This window comes from Grammomys surdaster, unplaced genomic scaffold (genome assembly GCF_004785775.1).
Source record: "Grammomys surdaster isolate TR1022 unplaced genomic scaffold, NIH_TR_1.0 125863, whole genome shotgun sequence".
In the NCBI taxonomy this organism is placed as follows: domain Eukaryota; kingdom Metazoa; phylum Chordata; class Mammalia; order Rodentia; family Muridae; genus Grammomys; species Grammomys surdaster.
The window spans coordinates 2003300-2023375 of NW_021620689.1; the positions used below are offsets into that span (position 1 = coordinate 2003300).

The window sequence follows — 20076 nt, forward strand, 5'->3', positions numbered from 1 at the left end:
CCTGCCTCTCTCTCTCTCTTCCACTCGCTGTTGTTGGCCTGTCCCTCACCCCAGCTATTCGTCCTTCTACAGAACCCACTGTCTGCTTCCCTGAACCTGCCTCTCTCTCTTCTGCTCGCTGTCTTCTGCTGTCCTCTAGCTCTCTTGCTGTCCTCTGTTCCCTATCCCTTCCTATCTCACTGTCTCCATGATGCTCTTCCTCTTCCTTACCCAGGCCATGCTCAGCCTTCTCTCCGTGCTCTGGACTACTCCAGATGCCTCTGGATATTTCCTCTCTTGTTCACAATAAAAATGCTAGTAGTGCACACCTTTAATTCCAGTACTCAGGAGGTAGAGGCTAGCCTGGTCTACAGAGTGAGTTCCAGGACAGCCAGGGATACACAGAGAAACCCTGTCTCAGAAACAAATCAAAACAAAACAAACGAAAAACCTCCCTAATAATAAAGCACTCTTGTAAGCAGTTTCTTTACTGTGTCCCTTCACATATATTTACTGCACTCCCTCTTAAATGCTAATAAAGTTTTGTTTTTGTTTTTGTTTTTTTTTAATATATAGTCTTTCTGTGATTCCCAAACTGGTCTCAAACTCTGGGCTCAAGCAGCAGTCCTCTAAGCTACATGCACTACGACCCTGCCAAGTTATGAGTCCCCTTGAACCACTCATGTTACCACTAAGAATCTGTCTGTAGAAACACACACAACATAAGAATATACACAAGGGACTCACTCTAGCACCACATGCAACGGGAATACTCTGGAAACACATCAATACGTTATGGCTCATCCCTACTCCAGAAAAGTTCTCAGTGTTAAGACTCCTAAGGAACAGGCCCATACGATGGCTCAGTAAACACAAGGGCTTACCTCCAAGCTACAGCACCTGAGTTGTAGCTTGTCCTGGGACACACATGCTAGATCTCTATAAGTCCTTGACCTTCCCATGAGCACTGTAGCACACATGCATATGCATGCGCGAGCATGCATAAGTACACACACACACAGACACACACACCCCCCACACACACTAAATAAATGTAAAAAATAAAATAATGAGGAAAAAAACTGCACAATTTCCTAAAATATAACTTCTTTGGGGAGGGGAGGAGGGGAGGACAGACTTGAGAGCTCCCTAAGTACCAAGGATGCCCTTGAACTCCTGTTCTTCCTACCTCCGCCTCCTGGGGTTACAAGTATGTGTTACCATATCTGGTCTATGTAGTTCTAGAAATTTAATCCAGCACCTTTGGAGGGAAGAGATGTCCTCAGAACATGTATAATGTGAGTCCTTTACCTCAGGAAAGAAAAGGAAAATATCTGTATGCTGCATGCAGAATACCGACACACTCAGCTACAAATGCATAAACAAAGCCCAGAGGCAAAAGGGAACTTCCATGCATGTGGAAATATTCAGATGGATATAAAAGCAAGTAGTAATTAACTTTACACTTAAATTTTGTATGTTTTAAAAATGTATTTATTTTTATTTTATGTATTTGGATATACTGCTGGCTAGTCTTATGTCAACTTGACACAAGCTAAAGTTATCTGAGAGAAAGAAACCTCAATTAAGAAAATGCCTAGGGCTGGAGAGAAGGCTCAGCGTTAAGAGCACCAGCTCTAGGAGTTCCAGGTGTCCTGAGTGAGTTCCAGGACAGCCAGGGCTATACAGAGAAACCCTGTCTCAAAAATCCAAAAAAAAGAAAGAAAATGTTCTAGGGCTGGAGAATGTAGCCCAGTGAGTACAGTGCTTGCCTCAATTGGATGAGGTGCTGGATTCCATTTCTAGAACTACACAGATCAGATATGGTAACACATACATAGAAATTTTGCCTCTTGGCTTTGTTTATGCATTTGCAGCCTAAGATGGGGCTGTAGACAAACCTGTAGGACATTTTCTTAATTAGTGATTGATGGGGGAGTGCACAGCCCATTGGAGGTGGGGAGACACCCCTGGGCTGGTGGTCCTGGTATAAAAAAAGCAGGCTGAGAAAGTCACGAGAAGCTTCTCCATGGCCTTAGTATCATCAGTTCCTGCCTCCAGATTCCTAGCCTGATTGAGTTCCTGTCCTAACTTCCTTATCTGATAAACTGTGATGTAAGCAAATAAACCTTTTCCTCCCCAAGTTGCTTTGGTCAAGTTTTACCACAGCAATAGTAACTGTGACTAAAATGGTGTTTTGCCTCCATATATGTCTGGGCAGCACATGCATGCAACTCATGCAGAGGCCCCTGGATCCCCTGGAGCTGGAGTTGGTGGTTCTGAGCAAGCCAACATGCTAGGAACCAAACTTAAATACCCTAGAAGAGCAGCAAGGGCTTTTAATATCTGAGCCATCCCTCCAGGACCTTAAGCAATTTCTAAAAAGAGCTTCCTCATATTCAAGGCTAAGAGAAGAAGATCAGAAAGACAAAAGGAAGCCCTGGTATAAAACCCAGCAGCCCACCTACCCCAATATCAAACACTGAGCTGACAGGCTTGTGGTCACTGGTCTTCAAGGCCATGTGGCTCTGGTAACTCAGCTGAGTGATGTTCTTTCCTTTCCACAGGACTCGGTCACACCAGGCAGGAGCACGACACTTCTCACTGAAATTCAAAGTGCGCACTGGTATGCTCACAGAAACATCACGGCCCATTGTTCAGTGATTGCCGAGGGTCAGGCAGGGACCCTCGTAGCTCCCTGCCTGAGCCTTCATGTCCATGCAGCTAAAGAATCTAAGATGGCAGATGACTGACTAGGCCTGTGGAGGAACAAGGTGTCTCCTATAGTTATCACCCACCAATACTATGAAAGCTCCAACAGAAAACAGTTCAGCAGACTCGCTGCCCTGAACTGTCCTGTTGAGGGTGGAGAGAAAGTGAGAAAGCAACAGGAGAATAAACACTTTATAGTCCTTAACAGAAAATGGCTTAGGGAACAGGCTGTGAATTTCTGCTGCCTGGGTTCAAATTCTGTTTGGGCGATTCTTGGCCTTTCTATGCCTCAGTCCACAGTCTCATAATAAACCATATATACTTCAATAAGATCTTAGCAGGTTAAAATTGAGATACACAAATCAAAGATATCCAGCCATATGTGGCATACTGTAAAAACTTTAATGAAATATTAACTATGGGGCTGGAGAGATGACTTAGAGGTAAAGAGCACTAGCTGCTCTTCCAAAGATCCTGAGTTCAAGTCCCTGCAGCCACATGAAAGCTCACAACCATCTACAATGAGATTTTATGCCATCTTATGCACTTGCTGCTCTTACAGAGGACCTGGGTTCAGCTCCCAGCACCCACATGATGGCTTACAACCAGCTGGAGTTGTCTGTTCCAGGGCATCTGGCACCCCCTTCTGGCTTCTGCAGATACCAGCCCTGCATGCAGTGTGCATACACATATGCAAAGACACACACACACACACACACATCTTTTAAAAAGGAATAGAAAAGTCAATCCATAATGAAACAACACCTAAGGCAGTCAAGAAAGAAATAATGTGGAAATGTGGTGGGCTTAGAGAAGAAATATTTGGCCACCATAGAAAACATGGAGAGTCACAAGGACCTTATGCTCTTCAGGTCCACAAAGGCCAATGCTTCCCAGAATTCTTGAGTTTTCATTTCCTTAACCTTCTGACGTGACCTCAGACCCACCTGGTATCCCAGTCGTCAGAGCCAGTATCATACTTGTAAGTAGGCTGGAATGTAATCTCGCCTTCTGTGAAGCCTTCAAAGATGGTTTTGGCAGCCACCTGGATTTTCAGCTGTACAAAAGAAGAGGAGGAAAAAGTCTTCAGGATAAAGGGTCAAATCTGCGATTAGTAGCGGTCACAACATCAATCCATATGCTAAGCCCTACCTGAAAGAGAACGGACCCATGAGAAAACTACTATCCTATGAATCAATAAAGAAATGATTTTCTAAAGAGAGAGAGAATGTTAAGGTTCTTCTCCTTCAGTTGTCCTGTACTGGGAAAGAGATGAAGAATCAAAGGATTTAGACCTAATGATGCCAAGGTTGTCAAGAACAGGAGAAGGGCAGACAGAAAAGAAAGAAAGCTTCAGCATCCTGGACAGTTCTGAGCACCTACCAAGTCTCAAGTCTACTGAAGAGAGCCAAGAAAGTCAGACGCAGGCTCCTCCCAGCCTGTGAAGTGGACATTGCTCTCAGAAAGACATGCTACGCCAAATGGTGGTAGGGAACTGCAGGCTGACTCATCAGAGTGAAGAGAGGAGCTGAGAGAGTTTACTCACACTGGAGAAAACTGGTGAGGAGAAAGAGGCAGGAGCAGAGGACTCGTTCTAAAAAGAATTATTAAATCACCTAAAATATACCAAGTAGTTTCTTTACTGAAGAAAAAAAAAATAATAACGTGAAGCCCCTGTATCCCCAGCTCCTGACCTCTTGAGTAAATGAGAAAGTGTGTGTCTTAGTCTAAAGGACACGGAGTGCTTCCAGGACAGAGCCAACAGAGAGTCATGCAGGCAGAATGCAGCCACGCATGGACAGCATCCGGTCCTGGGGAAACCTCCCAAGATAACGGAGGAGGAATAAGGCTCTGTGTCCTTACAGTGGAAGAGACATGGTAAGCATCTGTACCTGATCGTGCGCATACAGGGTTTGGAAGGCCTTCTCTTCCACAAGCTTTTTCACCTTTTCCACATCCAGCTCTTCTATCCTGTAGTTGAGATCCCCCAGCCACAAGATCACACTGTGAGGGCAGAGCACAGAGGTGACAAGGTTTAGGAAGGGCTTTTCACCCTCCCTATCCAGGATGCTTTGGACAGAAGCCCCAAGGAGGGACAGTGACTTAGCTGTTGCAGAATTTTCCTTCCCACCCACTTACTAACATGTCTAATGCACTGCTGACTTGATTGTCACAAAGGGCCAGTCACCCAGGGACCCTGTGCTACATTCCAGACCATAAACTCACTCTTAGCCTGTATATAGATGGAATTATCTGAGGCAAAGCTTGAATTTAACAGTAGAGCCTGGATTCACCTACCACATCACAGCTGGCTTACTCTGAACTCCTGGGAAGAGCTGTGTCACATGGTCCATTTCACCTGTTGCTGCTTCCTGATGACATCAGACAAGCCATTAACTCTACTGCTCTACCTGAAGCCAACAACCATGTCACTAAGTATTCTGCCTAGCAGTTACACCCTCTCCAACAAATGCATCCTCAGCCTAAAAAGCAGATAAAGGGCCGTGCCAGCTGCAGCCTCACAGTGGAGAAGACATGTTCCCTATGAGAGACCCTGGAGAAGAACAGTCACCCAGCCAGCTTCCAAAATACCAGCAAGCCAGAAACAGTACCACTGCTTTGGACAGGACCTCAGGGGCATCCTCTTCATAAAAGAAGTTCCCAAAATTTTAGCTGTGATCATAAAGTCTGAAATTCCAAGCCTTTGAAATCTGACAAATAGCAAGCTTTGGCGATAAAAGAAGTAAAAAAAAGAATAAGCAAAACTAGTGCAATCTGCTCTGAGAGGCTGCAGCTATGGTTTTGACATTGGAATCAAGGAGAAATGAGCCAGGGCAGGCAGGAAGCACTGGGCCCCACTCTCAAGTGCACATGCTCTGAAAGGACAACTGCAGAAACCTAAAACAGTGCTCCAAACTGTGCTGGAGAAGAAAGCTCTTAGGCTGCTTTGCCTCTGGTGCTCGATCGAGACAGATTTCTAGGCCAATAAATCCTATGCCTATCCAGGGACAAGGGATGTTTGGCAATGGCTCTAAAGGTCTTCCAGATGATAATTTAGGAAGCCAAGAATTTCCAAGAAACAACTAAGAGCTGGCAGACACCCAGCCTCCAGCATTTGAGTCCTGGGCACAATGGAGAACCCAGCTTGGCAGTCACAGGCAGGGACTGAGGAGGAAAGAAACCCAGACTCACTCGTGCTTGCTGATGGTGAGAGGGGGGAGGCTCGGGTCCCCCTGAGAGAACTGCATTCGAGAACAAATGTCTCTGTAGTCTTGGTTCCTCCTCTCGTACTCCTCTGTGTGGGCTGCCAGGTGGGAATTGACGACACAGACGCTGGTGTTGTGTAGCTGGAACCTGATCGCCACTCCTCCTTTGTTACCCTGTTGAAAGGATTCCCCCTCAGTCATTTAAACCTTCAGACTTTCAGAATACTTTGTCTTTTTCTTCAGAATGGTTATTATCCATATCTTATAGATAAGAATACAAATCTCCAAGCAAAATGATTAGCCATTTCTGTATAAACTCAGGTCAGAGCCTGTCTCTCTCAGCCTTCTGTTCTTTTGTCTATATCCCTGGTGAGCCAGCTGCATGTCCAGCTCTTGCAGAAGGATCTCAGGGCAGGACTCCAGAGGCATCAAGAAGAGGAAATTGCAAACCCATGGGGCTCAGTTTTCCTTGGTGGCCAAAACAGTTTCTGTAGCATATAGTACATAGTACACTCAGATCAGCCAGAGGCTCTGGCACTGACTAACTACCAGGATGAAGAAAGGTACCAGCTGGATTTTTAAGCTGTCTATTCAACCCAGCCCTGCTTGTGGGCACAGCTTGTCCTGCAACGGCAGCATCCTAGGTGGACTTGTACGGCTCCTGCATCACAAGAAGCTAAGTCAAAACACTAGGGGTCAAGGTCCTCAAAGTGCTGTAGGATATGACCAAGGACTCACCATCCTCCCCATGATTCCTGTCCCCACAGTCTCAGCTTCCACTTCTGAGATATAGGCTGCGTGTTCTTGTTTGACGTACAACAGCAACATAATCCCAACCAGCCGGATAAGCTTAACCTGGAACACAGAGCCCAATTCTCAAGGGACAGCTGCCGCGGACAGAAGCTGAAAACCAGAATTCCCCGAGGGAAATGTGGTGGGAGAACTGGCTGAGCCACTAACACACATCCAGGCCAGAGCACAAGTAGTCTGTTCCATTCACTGAGCATGCTACATGATACCCTAGCCCACCCATAAGTGTCAAGACCCCGAGTCTTTCCATTCAGACAGGCCCCTCTGGAGGACTGTGGAACTGAAAAGGAATGGCTTACACTGACGGTAGACACACATACAAAACTGTTCACTGAACATTTATCTCAGACATGCAGGTCCCTCACTTACCTTTGCATATTTGGCATCTGGGTGAAGGCTTTCTGACACAGCCTTAAACCATTCCTCCTCCTTTGGGGTATCATGAAAGAAGAAGGCTTCCTTACTCAGATCAAGCTCCTGGAACCTATTGGAGAGGCAACCACTGAACCAGAAAAAGACAACAGGCAGATAACGCCTCCCAAATCTACTCAGGTGCTCGGGTCCCAGCTTCCATGCTGAATGGCAGGACTCTCACGGGGCTAAAACCACACAGAACCAGTGAACTGAAAGCTGTGGGACTTACTAGGTGCTTCTCTAAACCCGAGCTCATTTCCTCTCCAGGGCCTCGCCACTGGACTAGTTAGGAGCACCCCTCCACCCCTATTTTTCACCCATAATCATTAGGGCAACAAAGACCACATAATAAACTGGAGTTGGAATCTGGGTCCATGCTTTGCTTGGTTTGGTCTGGTCTATAGAAACCTCACAGTCCAGCTCTTTCCCCTATATCATTCAGGCTTCTTTAAGCACCCCTACTCCCATCAGTGGTACCCAGGACTGTCATGCAAGGATACTGTGGAGAAACCAATCCCTGAGCTGTGTGTCGGCTCAGTAGGAAAGCACTTGCCTCTCACGTTTTAGTGCCCTGTGTTTAATCCACAGCATTGCAAAAACAAAGAAATAAAAAACAAGCCAGGTACGATGGTTCACACCTATAATGACAGCACTTGTATGCAGAAGCAGGAGGGCCAGCCTGGTCCACATAGCAAGTTCTAAACCAACCACTACTACATAATGAAATCTTTCCTCAAAACTATAAAACAAGGGGCTGAGAAGATGACCCAGTCAGCAAAGTGTTTGCCTTACAAACACAAGGACCTGACTTTGATCCCCAGAATCCATGTAAAAACAAACAAACAAACAAACATAGGGCCAGGCATAGTAACTCATACCACTAATGCCAATATGCAAAGGCAGAGGCACACAGATTTCTGAATTCAAGGCGACCTGGTCAACATAACCTCCAGGCCAGCCACAGTTACACAGTGAGACCCTGTCTCAAAAAGAAAAGCAAGCAAGTAAGCAAGCAATCGAACACAAAGGCCAAGCACAATGATCCACATTAAGTTCTGAGAGGCAGAAACAGGCAGACCCATCGGGCTTACTGATGAGTCAGTCTAGCCTAATCTAATGAATCCCAGACTAGAGAGACACACACTATTTGTCTGTCTCTCTTATTCCTGGGGAATAACAGATTGACCACAGCCTTCCACATCCATGCATGTACATATACACACAGGCACATACATAAAACTGACTGATGAGACTTTAGTGAACCTTCCTTTCCTGGCAAAAACATTCTTTGCTTTGTAACGAAAACTGTTGAATGTCAAGTAATGACACACCAGTTTCTAACAGAAGGCTATACTAAATTCATATCAGTGTTTAAATACCAAGCACAGGACGTGGCCAGACCTCTAGGTATCAGGAATAACACTGAACAGAGACGCAGCTGTCTCTGAGCTGAGCTTATGTTTCAATCCCTTCATCTGCCACAAGGACTCAGCTTGACTCATGTCCCTGTTCCTTCAGCATGGCTCTCTATTCTTCGGAACTGGAAGAATGGAAGAGAAGCACTCACCCTACACAGTACACATCTGGGGCCTGGGTGCTGTGGCTCAGCCAGGGCCGGAGGCATTCTTTGGGGGACTGTCCGTTCACATTATATGTTCCCACAAAAAACCTGTCACCAAAGAGGTTCAATCAGTGATTGGGAAACAGAAAGTCAGGGCTCAGTCTCTGCAGAATGACACTGAGATATAAGAAATGTCCTATTTAACCCAAACCAATGACTATGGCACCAAGGGGTGATTGGCAGTCTGCCTTTGTGATAGCTGCAAATGATATAAGTCTTCTCTGACCCAGGTTTGGTGGCACATGCTTATAGTCTCAGTACTTGAGACAGTGAGGCAGGAGGACTACTGTGAGTTCAAGACCAGCTTGGGCTACACACTGTTTACAGTAACCATGGCTTCCCAGTGAGACAGTATCTCAAATAAATAGCTAGATAGCTAGCTAGGTAGGTAGGTAGGTAGGTAGGTAAGTAGGTAGGTGGGTAGGTGAATGGATACATAGGTAGGTAGGTGGGTGGGCAGGTGGGTGGATGGATGGATGGATAGATGGGTGGGTAGGTGGGTGGATGGATGGATGGATGGGTAGGTAGGTAGGTAGGTAGGTAGGTAGGTAGGTCAGTAGAGCAAGTAAGCCAGACTGCTCTGAATATTCCCCCTCCCTTAAATAGCCATTGTGGAGACATAAGCCACCAAATGTTTGCCCTGTGGGTGCTACTGAAAGGAAAACTGCAAAGTGGCACCAGTGGTCAGAGGTCATTTCTTCACCAAAGGCCTAGAAATGATGTTGTTTTTACAGTCCCAGCACAATGGGTTTTAAAGCTCTAGAACTCTGAAAGCTTTATTCACTTAGCATTCAGTGAGCCCAGCTAACAGGATTACTGAATGTCAATGTTTCTCTTCAAGGCCTGGAACAAGCAAGGGAATGGAAACCCAGGCAGGTACTGGAGGCTCAGCACTGCCCTTTGTCCTGTCCTCTGCAGCCCTGTGATCACTGCCACAGACATCTGCAAGCTGTGCCACCTACTGTAGCCATCAGCCACACAGCCTGCCTGAGGAGACAGGATGTCAGACACCCGGCAAGGAAGAGTAACCAGAAGTGGGGCACATTAGCATGTATCTGTAACCCTGGCATTTATATAGCTGACACAGGAGGATGATTTGATCCTTTATGTTCTAGACCAAGCTGGGATACCTGATGCCCTACCCCACAAACCCCCTAAGAAGTGAATGCAACGATAATCTTTGAAAAGGAAAAACATCAAACAGAATAATCTGCTTCCAAATTCAAGGTATGTGAGGCAGATGCTGAAGTTCCAGAGAGCAGAATGGTCATTTTGCCTCGAAAAAAAACACTGATGCACACCTTGAATCCTAGCACTCCATAAGCTGAGGCAGGCAGCCTGGTCTACAGAGTGAGTTCCAGGCCAGCCAGGACTACACAGAGACACCCTGTCTCAAAGGAAATAAACTTGTGGAGAACCTAGTTAGCTACCTGAAGTTCTGGATGTAGGTGTAATTCTCTTCCTTCTGCAGGAGGTGTGATTTCACGATTGTGTCTCGAAGCCCAAACTTCTGCATAGATAAAATGTGAGCCTTGTCCGATACCGTGATCGTGGAGGAGCGAACCATGTCAGTAATTTCAGACTTAGATTTATTCTGTCTGGAAAAATAAAAGCATTTTAGTCATATTTTGAGTATGGTATGGAAAAGAAATATAAAATTTAAATGTTCCCACACATTAGCACACGTATCACAGAATAAAGGAGGCCCGAGTTAAACTTATTTGCCAATAACAAATGGGAGAATAATTAAGCTGATACATCGATTGTACGATATAATTAGTCTAGTGATTTTTCTACATTCATAGACCCTTAGGTCACAAAGGGACCTTAAGAGAAAAAAAGGAAGGGACATAGCTCAGTAGGCAGAGCACTGGATGTGTATGCACAAGGTCCTGGGTTCAACCCCAAGAACTACAGAAGTAAAATTCTCTCGTTCTGCTGGAGGTGGTGGAGTGGCTGGGACTCAGTGTGAGTGTTCTCCCTGCATCTCTGTGCCCCACAGAACAAGACTGTACCTCTGTACCCCTTGGAGTGAGTGGAACTAAAACAGCAATGGAAATTTAGATTCCATTGTTATATAGTATTTGTAGTCAGGATATAAATTATTCAAGACTTTGAATAAGAAAAATATGACATATTCACCTACCAGGGTCCTTCTTTACAACCTAAGAAACTTGTTGGAGATGGCAACCACAGAAGGCTCTTAAATCCATTCCCAGCACTGACTACACGGCACGTGGGCGGTTTGAATAGTGGCCCCCATAGGCTCATATTTTTGAATGCACAGTTGCCCAGGAATGACCCTATGTGAAAGGTTTAGAAGGATTAGAAGGTGTGGCCTTATTGGAGGAAGTATTTCAATGGAGGTGGCTTTGACGGTTCAGAAGCCCATGCCAGGCCCAAGCTCTCTTCCTGTGGCCTATGGATCAGGATGTAGCTCTCAAGTACTGCCTCAGTGTCTGCCTGCGTGCCACCATGGTGTCTACTATAATGGCAGTGGACTAAATCTCTGAAACTGTAAGCAACCCCCAATTAAATGCTCTCTTCTACAAGAGCTGCTTTGATCACGGTGTCTCTTTACAGCCACAGAGCTAAACGACCACCTGAGTATTGACAGCACCACTGGTATTAATATATCAAGTAAGGTCATGTAAGACTAGCTCAGCGCAGGTGACTGCTGTAGTTAGGGTTTTACTGTTGTGAAGAGACACTATAACCATGGCAGCTCTTCTAAAGAAAAACATTTAATTGGGCTGGCTTACAGTTCAGAGGTTCAGTCCATCTTCACTGTGGCAGGCAGACATGGTACTGGGGAAGTAGCTGTGATCTACATCAGATCTGGAGGCGGCAGAAGGAGATAGTGACACACTGCCCACGAGTGAGCATCTGAGACCTTAAAGCCCATCTTTAATGACACACTTCTTCCAACAACACCACATCTACTCCAACAGGGCCACATCTCCTGATAGTCCCACTCCTTATGTGCCTATGGGGGCCATTTTTATTTAAATCGCCACAGTGGCACATGTTAATCTCAGTACTAGGGAGGGTAGACACAGGGCCATCCTCAGCTATGCATCAAACTCTAGGCTAGCCAGGGCTATATTACTGTCTCAATAAGGAGGGAGAAGGTGACTAGAGAGATGGTTCAGTGGTTAAGGGCACTTGTTGCTCTTGTGGAGAAACCAGGTTCAGTTCCCAGCACCCACACTGTGGCTCATAGCCTTCCATAACTTCAGTGCCAGGTTATCTGGCACCCTCTTCGAACCTCTGAGGGCATAAGACACATAAGTATCACTAAATAGGGCTGGAGAGATGGCTCAGTGGTTAAGAGCACTGGCTGTCCTTCCAGAGGTCCTGAGTTCAGTTCCCAGCAAGCACAGGATGGCTCACAACCATCTGTAATGTACTCACATACGTAAAATAAATATCTTTTTAAAAAAAATCACTAGGGGGCTGGAGAGATGGCTCAGCGGTTAAGAGCACTGACTGCTCTTCAAGAGGTCATGAGTTCAAATCCCAGCAACCACATGGTGGCTCACAACCATCTACAATGAGATCTGATGCCCTCATATGGGTGTCTGGAGACAGCTACAGTGTACTTACATATAATAAATAAATAAATAAATCTTAAAAAAAAAATCACTAAATATAATTATGCATGGAGAGGAAGGAGTGAAGAAAAATAAGCTTTCCAAAGCAAAAGGTATGTAGAGAGGGTGAGGGTAAAAATCAAACATGCTCGGTCTCTTACATTATTGTTTGTTTGTTTGTTTTAAACAGGGTTTTGCTGGGTGGAGGAATGGCCTGGAATTCAGTGTGTAGACCTAGTTGTCCTTGAACTCACAGAGATCTACCTGCCTCTACACCAAGTCTAATGATCTCTCTATCCTCCTCCTCACTGGCTCCCACCTCATGTGTGTGTGTGTGTGTGCGTGTGTGTGTGTGGTTTTCCTCCTTCATCACTCTGCCTAGCCTTCAGACAGACCAAAATAGCTTTTTTCCCTCAACCTGGGGCTCCTGTTTGCAAAGCTAAGGTAGAAGCCAGCAAGTCTCAGTGTTCCTCCTGTCCCCATACCTCAGCACCTCATCCTCCAGTCCTGGGACATGGGTTACAAATGTGTTCACTCAACAGTTCGTTTGTTACTCGGGTGTTGGGACGTAGATCTGGTTCTCACAATTGTACACCTGACGCTTTAAACTGCCAAAGTATCTCTTCAGATCATTTCCTAAATCTCTACAAGAGAGTTAGAGTGCTTGCAAGCTCAAGTTCTAGAGGGGTTTCTGGCTATTGCAGGGTATTGGGTGCCCTAGGTAAAAAAAAAAAAAAATCAACATGGGCTCTGGGAATCTGAACTCAGGTCCTCGAGTGTGAGGCAAAGCTTTATCTACTGAGTCGTCTTCTCTACCCAACCTATGTGTCCCTTTTCAGATTGACTTTATTGTTTTTAAGTATGTGTGTGTCTCCATAAGGGTACGTACAGATGAGTGCAATTCCCAGATGAGAGCATCAGATCCCCTGGAGCCACGTGGTTCCTGCGATGTAACCCTGGGTCCTCTGTCAAAGCAGCTAGTGCTCTTAACTGCAGAGACGTACCTCCACCCCCTTATGGAATTCCTTGTCAGCTGGGTCTCCTTAGTTATAAAACAGTAAAGTATGACACTCTGATGTAGACAGCTCTCCCGTGAGAGCACACAGCTTGGCAGGCACAGTAAGTCCACCATGTCCACACATTAGGGCAGTTCTTAAGCTTCAGCCACTTAAAACAACTTATGTTATGCACGGTGGGGCTGATTCTCTAATGAAGAGATATGATCAGAGGGAGGGTTGCATTACCTTGTGACAGTGTTTTCTGGTTTATCCGGACACCTGGCCCCAGAGCTTTGGTCCATAAGCAGGCCTCTCCCATTTGGCCTCGAGCTGTCGACGTTAGAACCACCTGAAGAAGGAATTAAAGTATAGTAGTGTGTCTGAGTACACAGACCACAGCTTCACAGACCATAGCTGGGAATCCCTGGCAGTCTGCATCTTGCTCCGAAACTGCAAAGGCCCACCCTGTTGTGTGAGTGCAGTCTCACAGCGCATGTAGAGGCAGAAGGTAGCTCACCTGAATGGCTTTGCCGCTGAAAACAAAGCCATTTAGCTACTCCACCCCTCTAGGAACACAAACTACAGACAATTGCAGAAGACACTTAACACCCAGCTATGTCTTCCGCATTCATCTGGATCTGCATATGCACATCAAAGTCAACCTAAGATACACAGTGAGACCCAATCTCAAAAATCCATGCCTTTAATCTCAACACTCCGAGACAGGCGGATCTCTGTGAGTTCTAATCTAGCCTGCTCTATTTAGTGAGTTCTGGACCAGCCCGAGCTACTTAGTGAGACCCAGATTCAAAACACAAAGTAAACAAAAACGTATAGCTTGGGCATGCTGTGGAATGGCAGAATGTGCAAGGCCCTGAATCTGATCCCTAAAACCATCAAAAATAAAGGAATAAAATCACTTCATGACCTCAGGGACTCCTGGAGAGGAATAGAGAAAGTGACACAGGCATCTGACTACATCACAGCGTGGAGCCACCATGCTGATGGGGGGTAAAGGAAAAAGTGTTAACCACAAAACTTTAAAGAGGAGCAGGCTGGAAACCTAGCGGCAAATGGGAAACCACGCACACAGTGCTCCAGTTCAGAACGTGGTTAAGATGGGGCACAGATTAACAACTGTGGAACTATGCACATGAGCACCAAGAAAAGGGGTGTGAATGAGCCACGTGACCCACTATTGGAGCAGAAGAGTTCAGACGAGCAAAGGAAGAGAGCTAGAAAGATCCATGTGGTGATGGATTAGACTTACAAAATGTCAGTATGAATTACTAGTTAGCTCACTACAGGTGATTAGATATAGAAATCACCATCTGCAACTCCAGCTACGCTGCTGGCCTCCCAGGGCATCTACAAACACAAGTCATATAGCGACACACATACACAGGATTAGAATTAAACTAAAATTCACATAGGGCTGGTGACGTTGCTCAATCGCAAGAATGCTGTCTAGCATGCATGAAGCCCTGGGTTCAGTCCCTAGCACCATATAAACTGGGCGTGGTTGTTTATAACAACCCTAGCATTAGGAAGACAGAGGCTGAAAGGTCAGAAGTTCAAAAATCACTCTCAACTACACAGTGAATTTGAGTGTAGGACACGAGACCCTTTCTCAAAGGAAAAACCTTGCCCCACCCTCTCCACACACACACACAGTCCTTTGCTGTCCTCTGAGAAGCAAAAATAGACAAGAGCAGCATGCATACATGATGTGAGACCTTAGCTTCTAATATTGTTCTCCAAAACTGGGCTCCTAAGAAGTGCTGCTATTTAAAGACTGAGAAAGGAAACACACAAAGTAGCTTTAAATACCTGACAGTGCTAGAAAGCAGTAAAGTGCTAAAAATCTGTAAAATCATCATCATCATCATCATCATCATCATCATCATCATCAAGGGATGATAAAACAAATGAGAAGGCATAAATCTCCCAAAGAGGATTCCAAATAACTCGCATAGCAGCTTCCCCTTCATAGAGGAAGCTAACTAACTCCCTACTCCTCAGGGCGGACTGTGCGGAGTGACTTCCTTCTCAGCGATGAAGCCCGCAGAGAAGGAAAGTCAGAGCTCTGTGAACAAATGTGACAGGCACTTCCTCAGCTGGTGGTGAAGGTTCACCTGTAATAAGTCCTGTTGATAACCTACATCCTTGACAGAGAGACTGCTCCCTGCCCCCTGCAGAGCCCCTGTTTAAGGACAAAAGGAAGTACTCCTGAGAGCTGTCAGGGTCATCAAAAGCAAGGCCAGACTGAGAAACTGTCACAGATCAGAGGAAATTAATGGGACACGTGATAGTTCAGTATTAAGAGGGTCCTGGATGGGACTATGGGTAGAGGGTCATTCAGTAAAAGTCCAAGGAAATCTGAGTGTGCACTTTGGTTAATAATAATCTATTGGGGCTGGAGAGACGGCTCAGTGGTTAAGAGCACTGACTGCTCTTCCAGAGGTCCTGAGTTCAATTCCCAGCAACCACATGGTGGCTCACAACCATCTTTGATGGGATCCGATGCCCTCTTCTGGTGTGTCTGAAGACAGCGACAGTGTATTCATTCATATACATAAAATAAATAAATATTATAATAACAATAGTCTGTCTACATGGATCTCATACTGTTAACAAATGTGACATTGCTAGTGCAAGATTGCGATGCATGAAATTGATGTGGACATTTTTTCTGTACTGTTTTCACAGAAAAATAGAACTGTTCTGACAGACATGTGGCATACAGTTTAATCCCAGCACTCAGGAGGCAGAGGCAAGCAGACCCTTGAGATTATGGCCAGCCTTATCTACAGAGCAAGTTCCAGGACAGCCAGGACTACATAGAGAAACCATGTCTCAAAGGGAAAAAGAAAATAAGTTCTAAAATATAAAAGATTTTAGAATCAGGAGCTGAGATCAAAACCTCAGGAAAAGCTTCACCTCTGTCCAGCCTCTGCTCTTGTCCTGTGTCTTCTCAACCTTCTGTCCCAGCCTCGTCTCTAATCTTCCATTAACTGCTGCTTATGGTAACTGATAAGCACGTGGCTGGCCAAATGCAGCCCAGTTAGCACAGCCTATAGCATCGTACACTTTCACCTCTTTCAGTAAATACCTGATGGCTAACCCTGCTTCCTTTGGGAAACCAGCCCTCGGGGATGCTTCCCTTTTCCCACAGATGCCCCAGCAAGATCCTAAGCAAAGCACCTCTTCCCTAACTGTCCTCTTGCTCAGCTCCTAACCTCACTTGCCCTTAGAGTTCATTTTTTACTTATTTATTTTCAAAGTGACTGCTGGGGACTCAAACACTCTTAGCCACTGAGCCATCACCCCAGCCCTGGTCTCTTCTCTGGATCTTAAAAACTACACACATGGGTCAGTTGGTCAGGGTCAGAGTCAGTGTCTCTCTCTCTCTCTCTCTCTCTCTCTCTCTCTCTCTCTCTCTCTCTGATTTATTTATTTTATGTGCGTGAAGGTCTTGCCTACATGTATGTATGTGCACCACCCATGTGCCCGGTGCCAGAGGAGATTGGAAGATAGCACAGAAGCCCCTGGGACTAGAGTTACAGGATGGCTATGAACCACTATATGGGTGCTGGGAACTGAACCTGGGTTCTCTGCAAGAGCGTCAAGTGCTCTTAACCTCTAAGCCATCTCTATAGCTCCTCCACACGGGCCTCTTGCTTCATAAATGCAATTAGGAGCACAAGGAAGCCAGGCAAGGAGTCAGACTCCATGGCTTGCCTAAGAAAATGGTAGACAAGTTGAACATTGAAGAACTGTCAGCTTTGATAAGACCTTGCCTAGAAAAAAATGGAGATACACTGTCCAGTGAGAAGGTTCAGTAGGTAGAGGCTCTTGACGCCAAGCCTTACAACCTGAGTTCGATCTCCATAGGACTCACAGGGACCTAATTGTCCACTGACTTCCACCTGTATACTAAGATAGAGCTTCCCTACATAGTAGCCTCGAACCCATAAGGATCCACTTGCCTGACTCTCAAGTTCTAGGAATAAAGAACATAAACCATACCCAGCTTTGAAAATTTTTGTTTTAGCCAAGTGTGGTGGCGCATGCCTTTAGTTCCAGCACTTGGGAGGCAGAGGCCAGCCTGGTCTACAGAGCGAGTTCCAGGACAGACAGAGCTACACAGAGAAACCCTTTCTTGAGAGAGAGAGAGAGAGAGAGAGAGAGAGAGAGAGAGAGAGAGAGAGAGACACAGAGACACAGAGACACAGAGAGAAACAAAGAGGAAGGTCCTACCAGGTCAATATAGTGAGTTCCAGGACAACCAGGGCTAAGGCTAAAAGACAGATAAAAAATAAAATTAAGGGCTGGAGAGATGGCTCAGCAGTTAAGAGCACTAACTTCTCTTCCAGAGGTCCTGAGTTCAATTCCCCAGCAACCACATGGTGGTTCACAACCATCTTTGATGGGATCTGATGCTCTCTTCTGGTGTGTCTGAAGATAGTGACAATGTACTCATATAAATAAAAATAAATCTTTAAAAAATTAAATTTAGGCCGGGCGGTGGTGGCGCACGCCTTTAATCCCAGCACTTGGGAGGCAGAGGCAGGCGGATTTCTGAGTTCGAGAGTTCGAGGCTAGCCTGGTCTACAGAGTGAGTTCCAGGACAGCCAGGGCTACTCAGAGAAACCCTGTCTCGAAAAACCAAAAAAAAAAAAAAATTAAATTTAATTTAATTAAAACAGAGATTCAGGAGAGTGTCCTGTCTACCAAGGAGATCATCAAGCACGAAAAAAGAGTGAAGTTTTTTAAATACCTTAAGAGTCTCCATCTACATCATTTGAGATCCTGGTGGAAAAACCACAAATCACAAGCTACACTGGGAACCCAGGTCCCCTGTGTGATGCCAGTGACCTGTGGGCCTTTAGGGAACCCCCCAATCAGACTGCTCCAGTTTGCCCTGGGATGCTATGGAAAACTGTATTAATGAAAAGAAAACTTGCCTCATGGCACACCAATAACAAATGAAGTCTCAAATTTGCATTTCTGTCCTGTACCTTCCACCTGGTTTCCATCCAGTTCCTTCCCCATGTCCTGGCTTCACCTTCTGCGTCCCAGCAAATGGTACCAGCATTCAACCAGTCGATCAGGGCAAAAATCTCACACTCACTGAGCACAGCAGCATATGCCTGTAATCCCAGTGCTCGGGAGGCTGAGGCAGAAGAACTACCTCAACTGAGACCAGCCTGGACTACAGTGTACAGCTGACTAAGCAAGACAAGAAGAGAATTTAGGGCTCCAACTAGCTGAATAGGACATACTTATAATCTCAGTATTTGGGAGACCACTGCTGTTGGAGGATAGACTGAGCTACTTAGAACTGACATAAAACAAGCAAACAAACCACACCAAGGCCTTTTCTTGTTCACATGTACATTTAATTCACTGAGAATTGAAGCAAGTTCTGCCTCCAAAACCATGTCCAAGAGTTCTCATCAAGACTGCAGCAGCAGCTTCCTGTCTGTGTGCTTCCTTACATAAGGCCTATTGTTGGTTGCCCATAGAGCAGCTGCAGCAAACCTTAAAGTACACAAGTGTACAGATGAGGTCACTTCTCTGCTCTGAAAATAAGCCTTACCCTCAGTAGCAAGAATTGAGAAGGGCCTACCCTGGGCCTCTGAAGCCTCTGGGCCCCACACATCCTGGCCTTGCCATCCTTCCTTCTTTGGGGCCAAGCTCACTGCCATCCCAAGGGCTTTGCTCTTGCTGCTCCCTCTGTCTGGGACTCACTTCCTCCTGACACCCACATTACTCACTCCTCCTTCCATCCAAGCCTGGGCTCAGATGGTGGAGATTCACTTTGACACTGGGGCAGACCCCTGCCCCTGCAGGTGCTCAAATACCCCTTTATTTCACTTTAGAAGCTTTTAAATTTCCTCAGCTCACAGCACCTACTGTCAAAATACGTATTTATTTATCATGGGTGGGTGGCGATGTGACACACATACGTGCCACAGTTCACTTGTAGAGGTTGGAGGACAACTTGAAGGAGTCGGTTTCTCCTATCATGTGTGTCCTGGATCAAATTCAGGTCACCAGGCTTTGAGGAACCATCTTCATTCACTTCACCCACCCTGCCTTTTTACTACTAGGTCAAAAAATACCCAGCAGAGAATTCCAGGCCAGCCAGAGCTATATAATAGGGAGACCTTGTCTCAAAAAACAAAAACAACAACCAAAACTACCCAGAAGTTCTATGTCTAAGTGGTGGCATACGCTCAGAATTCCAGCACTTGGAGGACCAGGTGGGAAGACTGCCCTGAATTCAAGGTCAACCTAAGCTACAGAATGAGCCCATTTTTTAAAAAAAGAAAAACACACACACACCCAAGAAAATTAATTAGTTAGTTACTTGATTAAAAAAAAAAGATGCCGGGCGGTGGTGGCACACGCCTTTAATCCCAGCACTTGGGAGGCAGAGGCAGGTGAATTTCTGAGTTCGAGGCCAGCCTGGTCTACAGAGTGAGTTCCAGGACAGCCAGGGCTATACAGAAGGGAGACCCTGTCTCTCTCTCTCTCGGAAAAAAAAAAAAACAGATAAAGGGGCTGAGGAGCTATAGCTTGGTGGTAGGGCACTTGCCTAGCATGTATGAGGCACTAGGCTCAATTCCTCAGAAACAAAGTACACACACACACACACAGAGGCTTATTTTACTTCTTATCCTGTGTTTGTACGTGAGTCCATGTCTGGGTATGTGTACATGAAGACCAGAAGGGGG

At 45.8% G+C, this 20076-nt stretch overlaps 1 protein-coding gene across 1 annotated transcript in view; it reads right to left on the minus strand.

The window, feature by feature from the left end:
* The window catches only part of Inpp5b (inositol polyphosphate-5-phosphatase B), a 63753-nt gene that overhangs the window by 12287 nt on the left and 31390 nt on the right, over positions 1-20076 (minus strand). The window contains 9 exon segments of the mRNA XM_028790120.1: positions 2448-2583; positions 3639-3748; positions 4584-4695; positions 5884-6071; positions 6636-6752; positions 7077-7191; positions 8689-8790; positions 10173-10340; positions 13580-13682. Coding sequence (XP_028645953.1) covers positions 2448-2583; positions 3639-3748; positions 4584-4695; positions 5884-6071; positions 6636-6752; positions 7077-7191; positions 8689-8790; positions 10173-10340; positions 13580-13682 — 1151 coding nt within the window.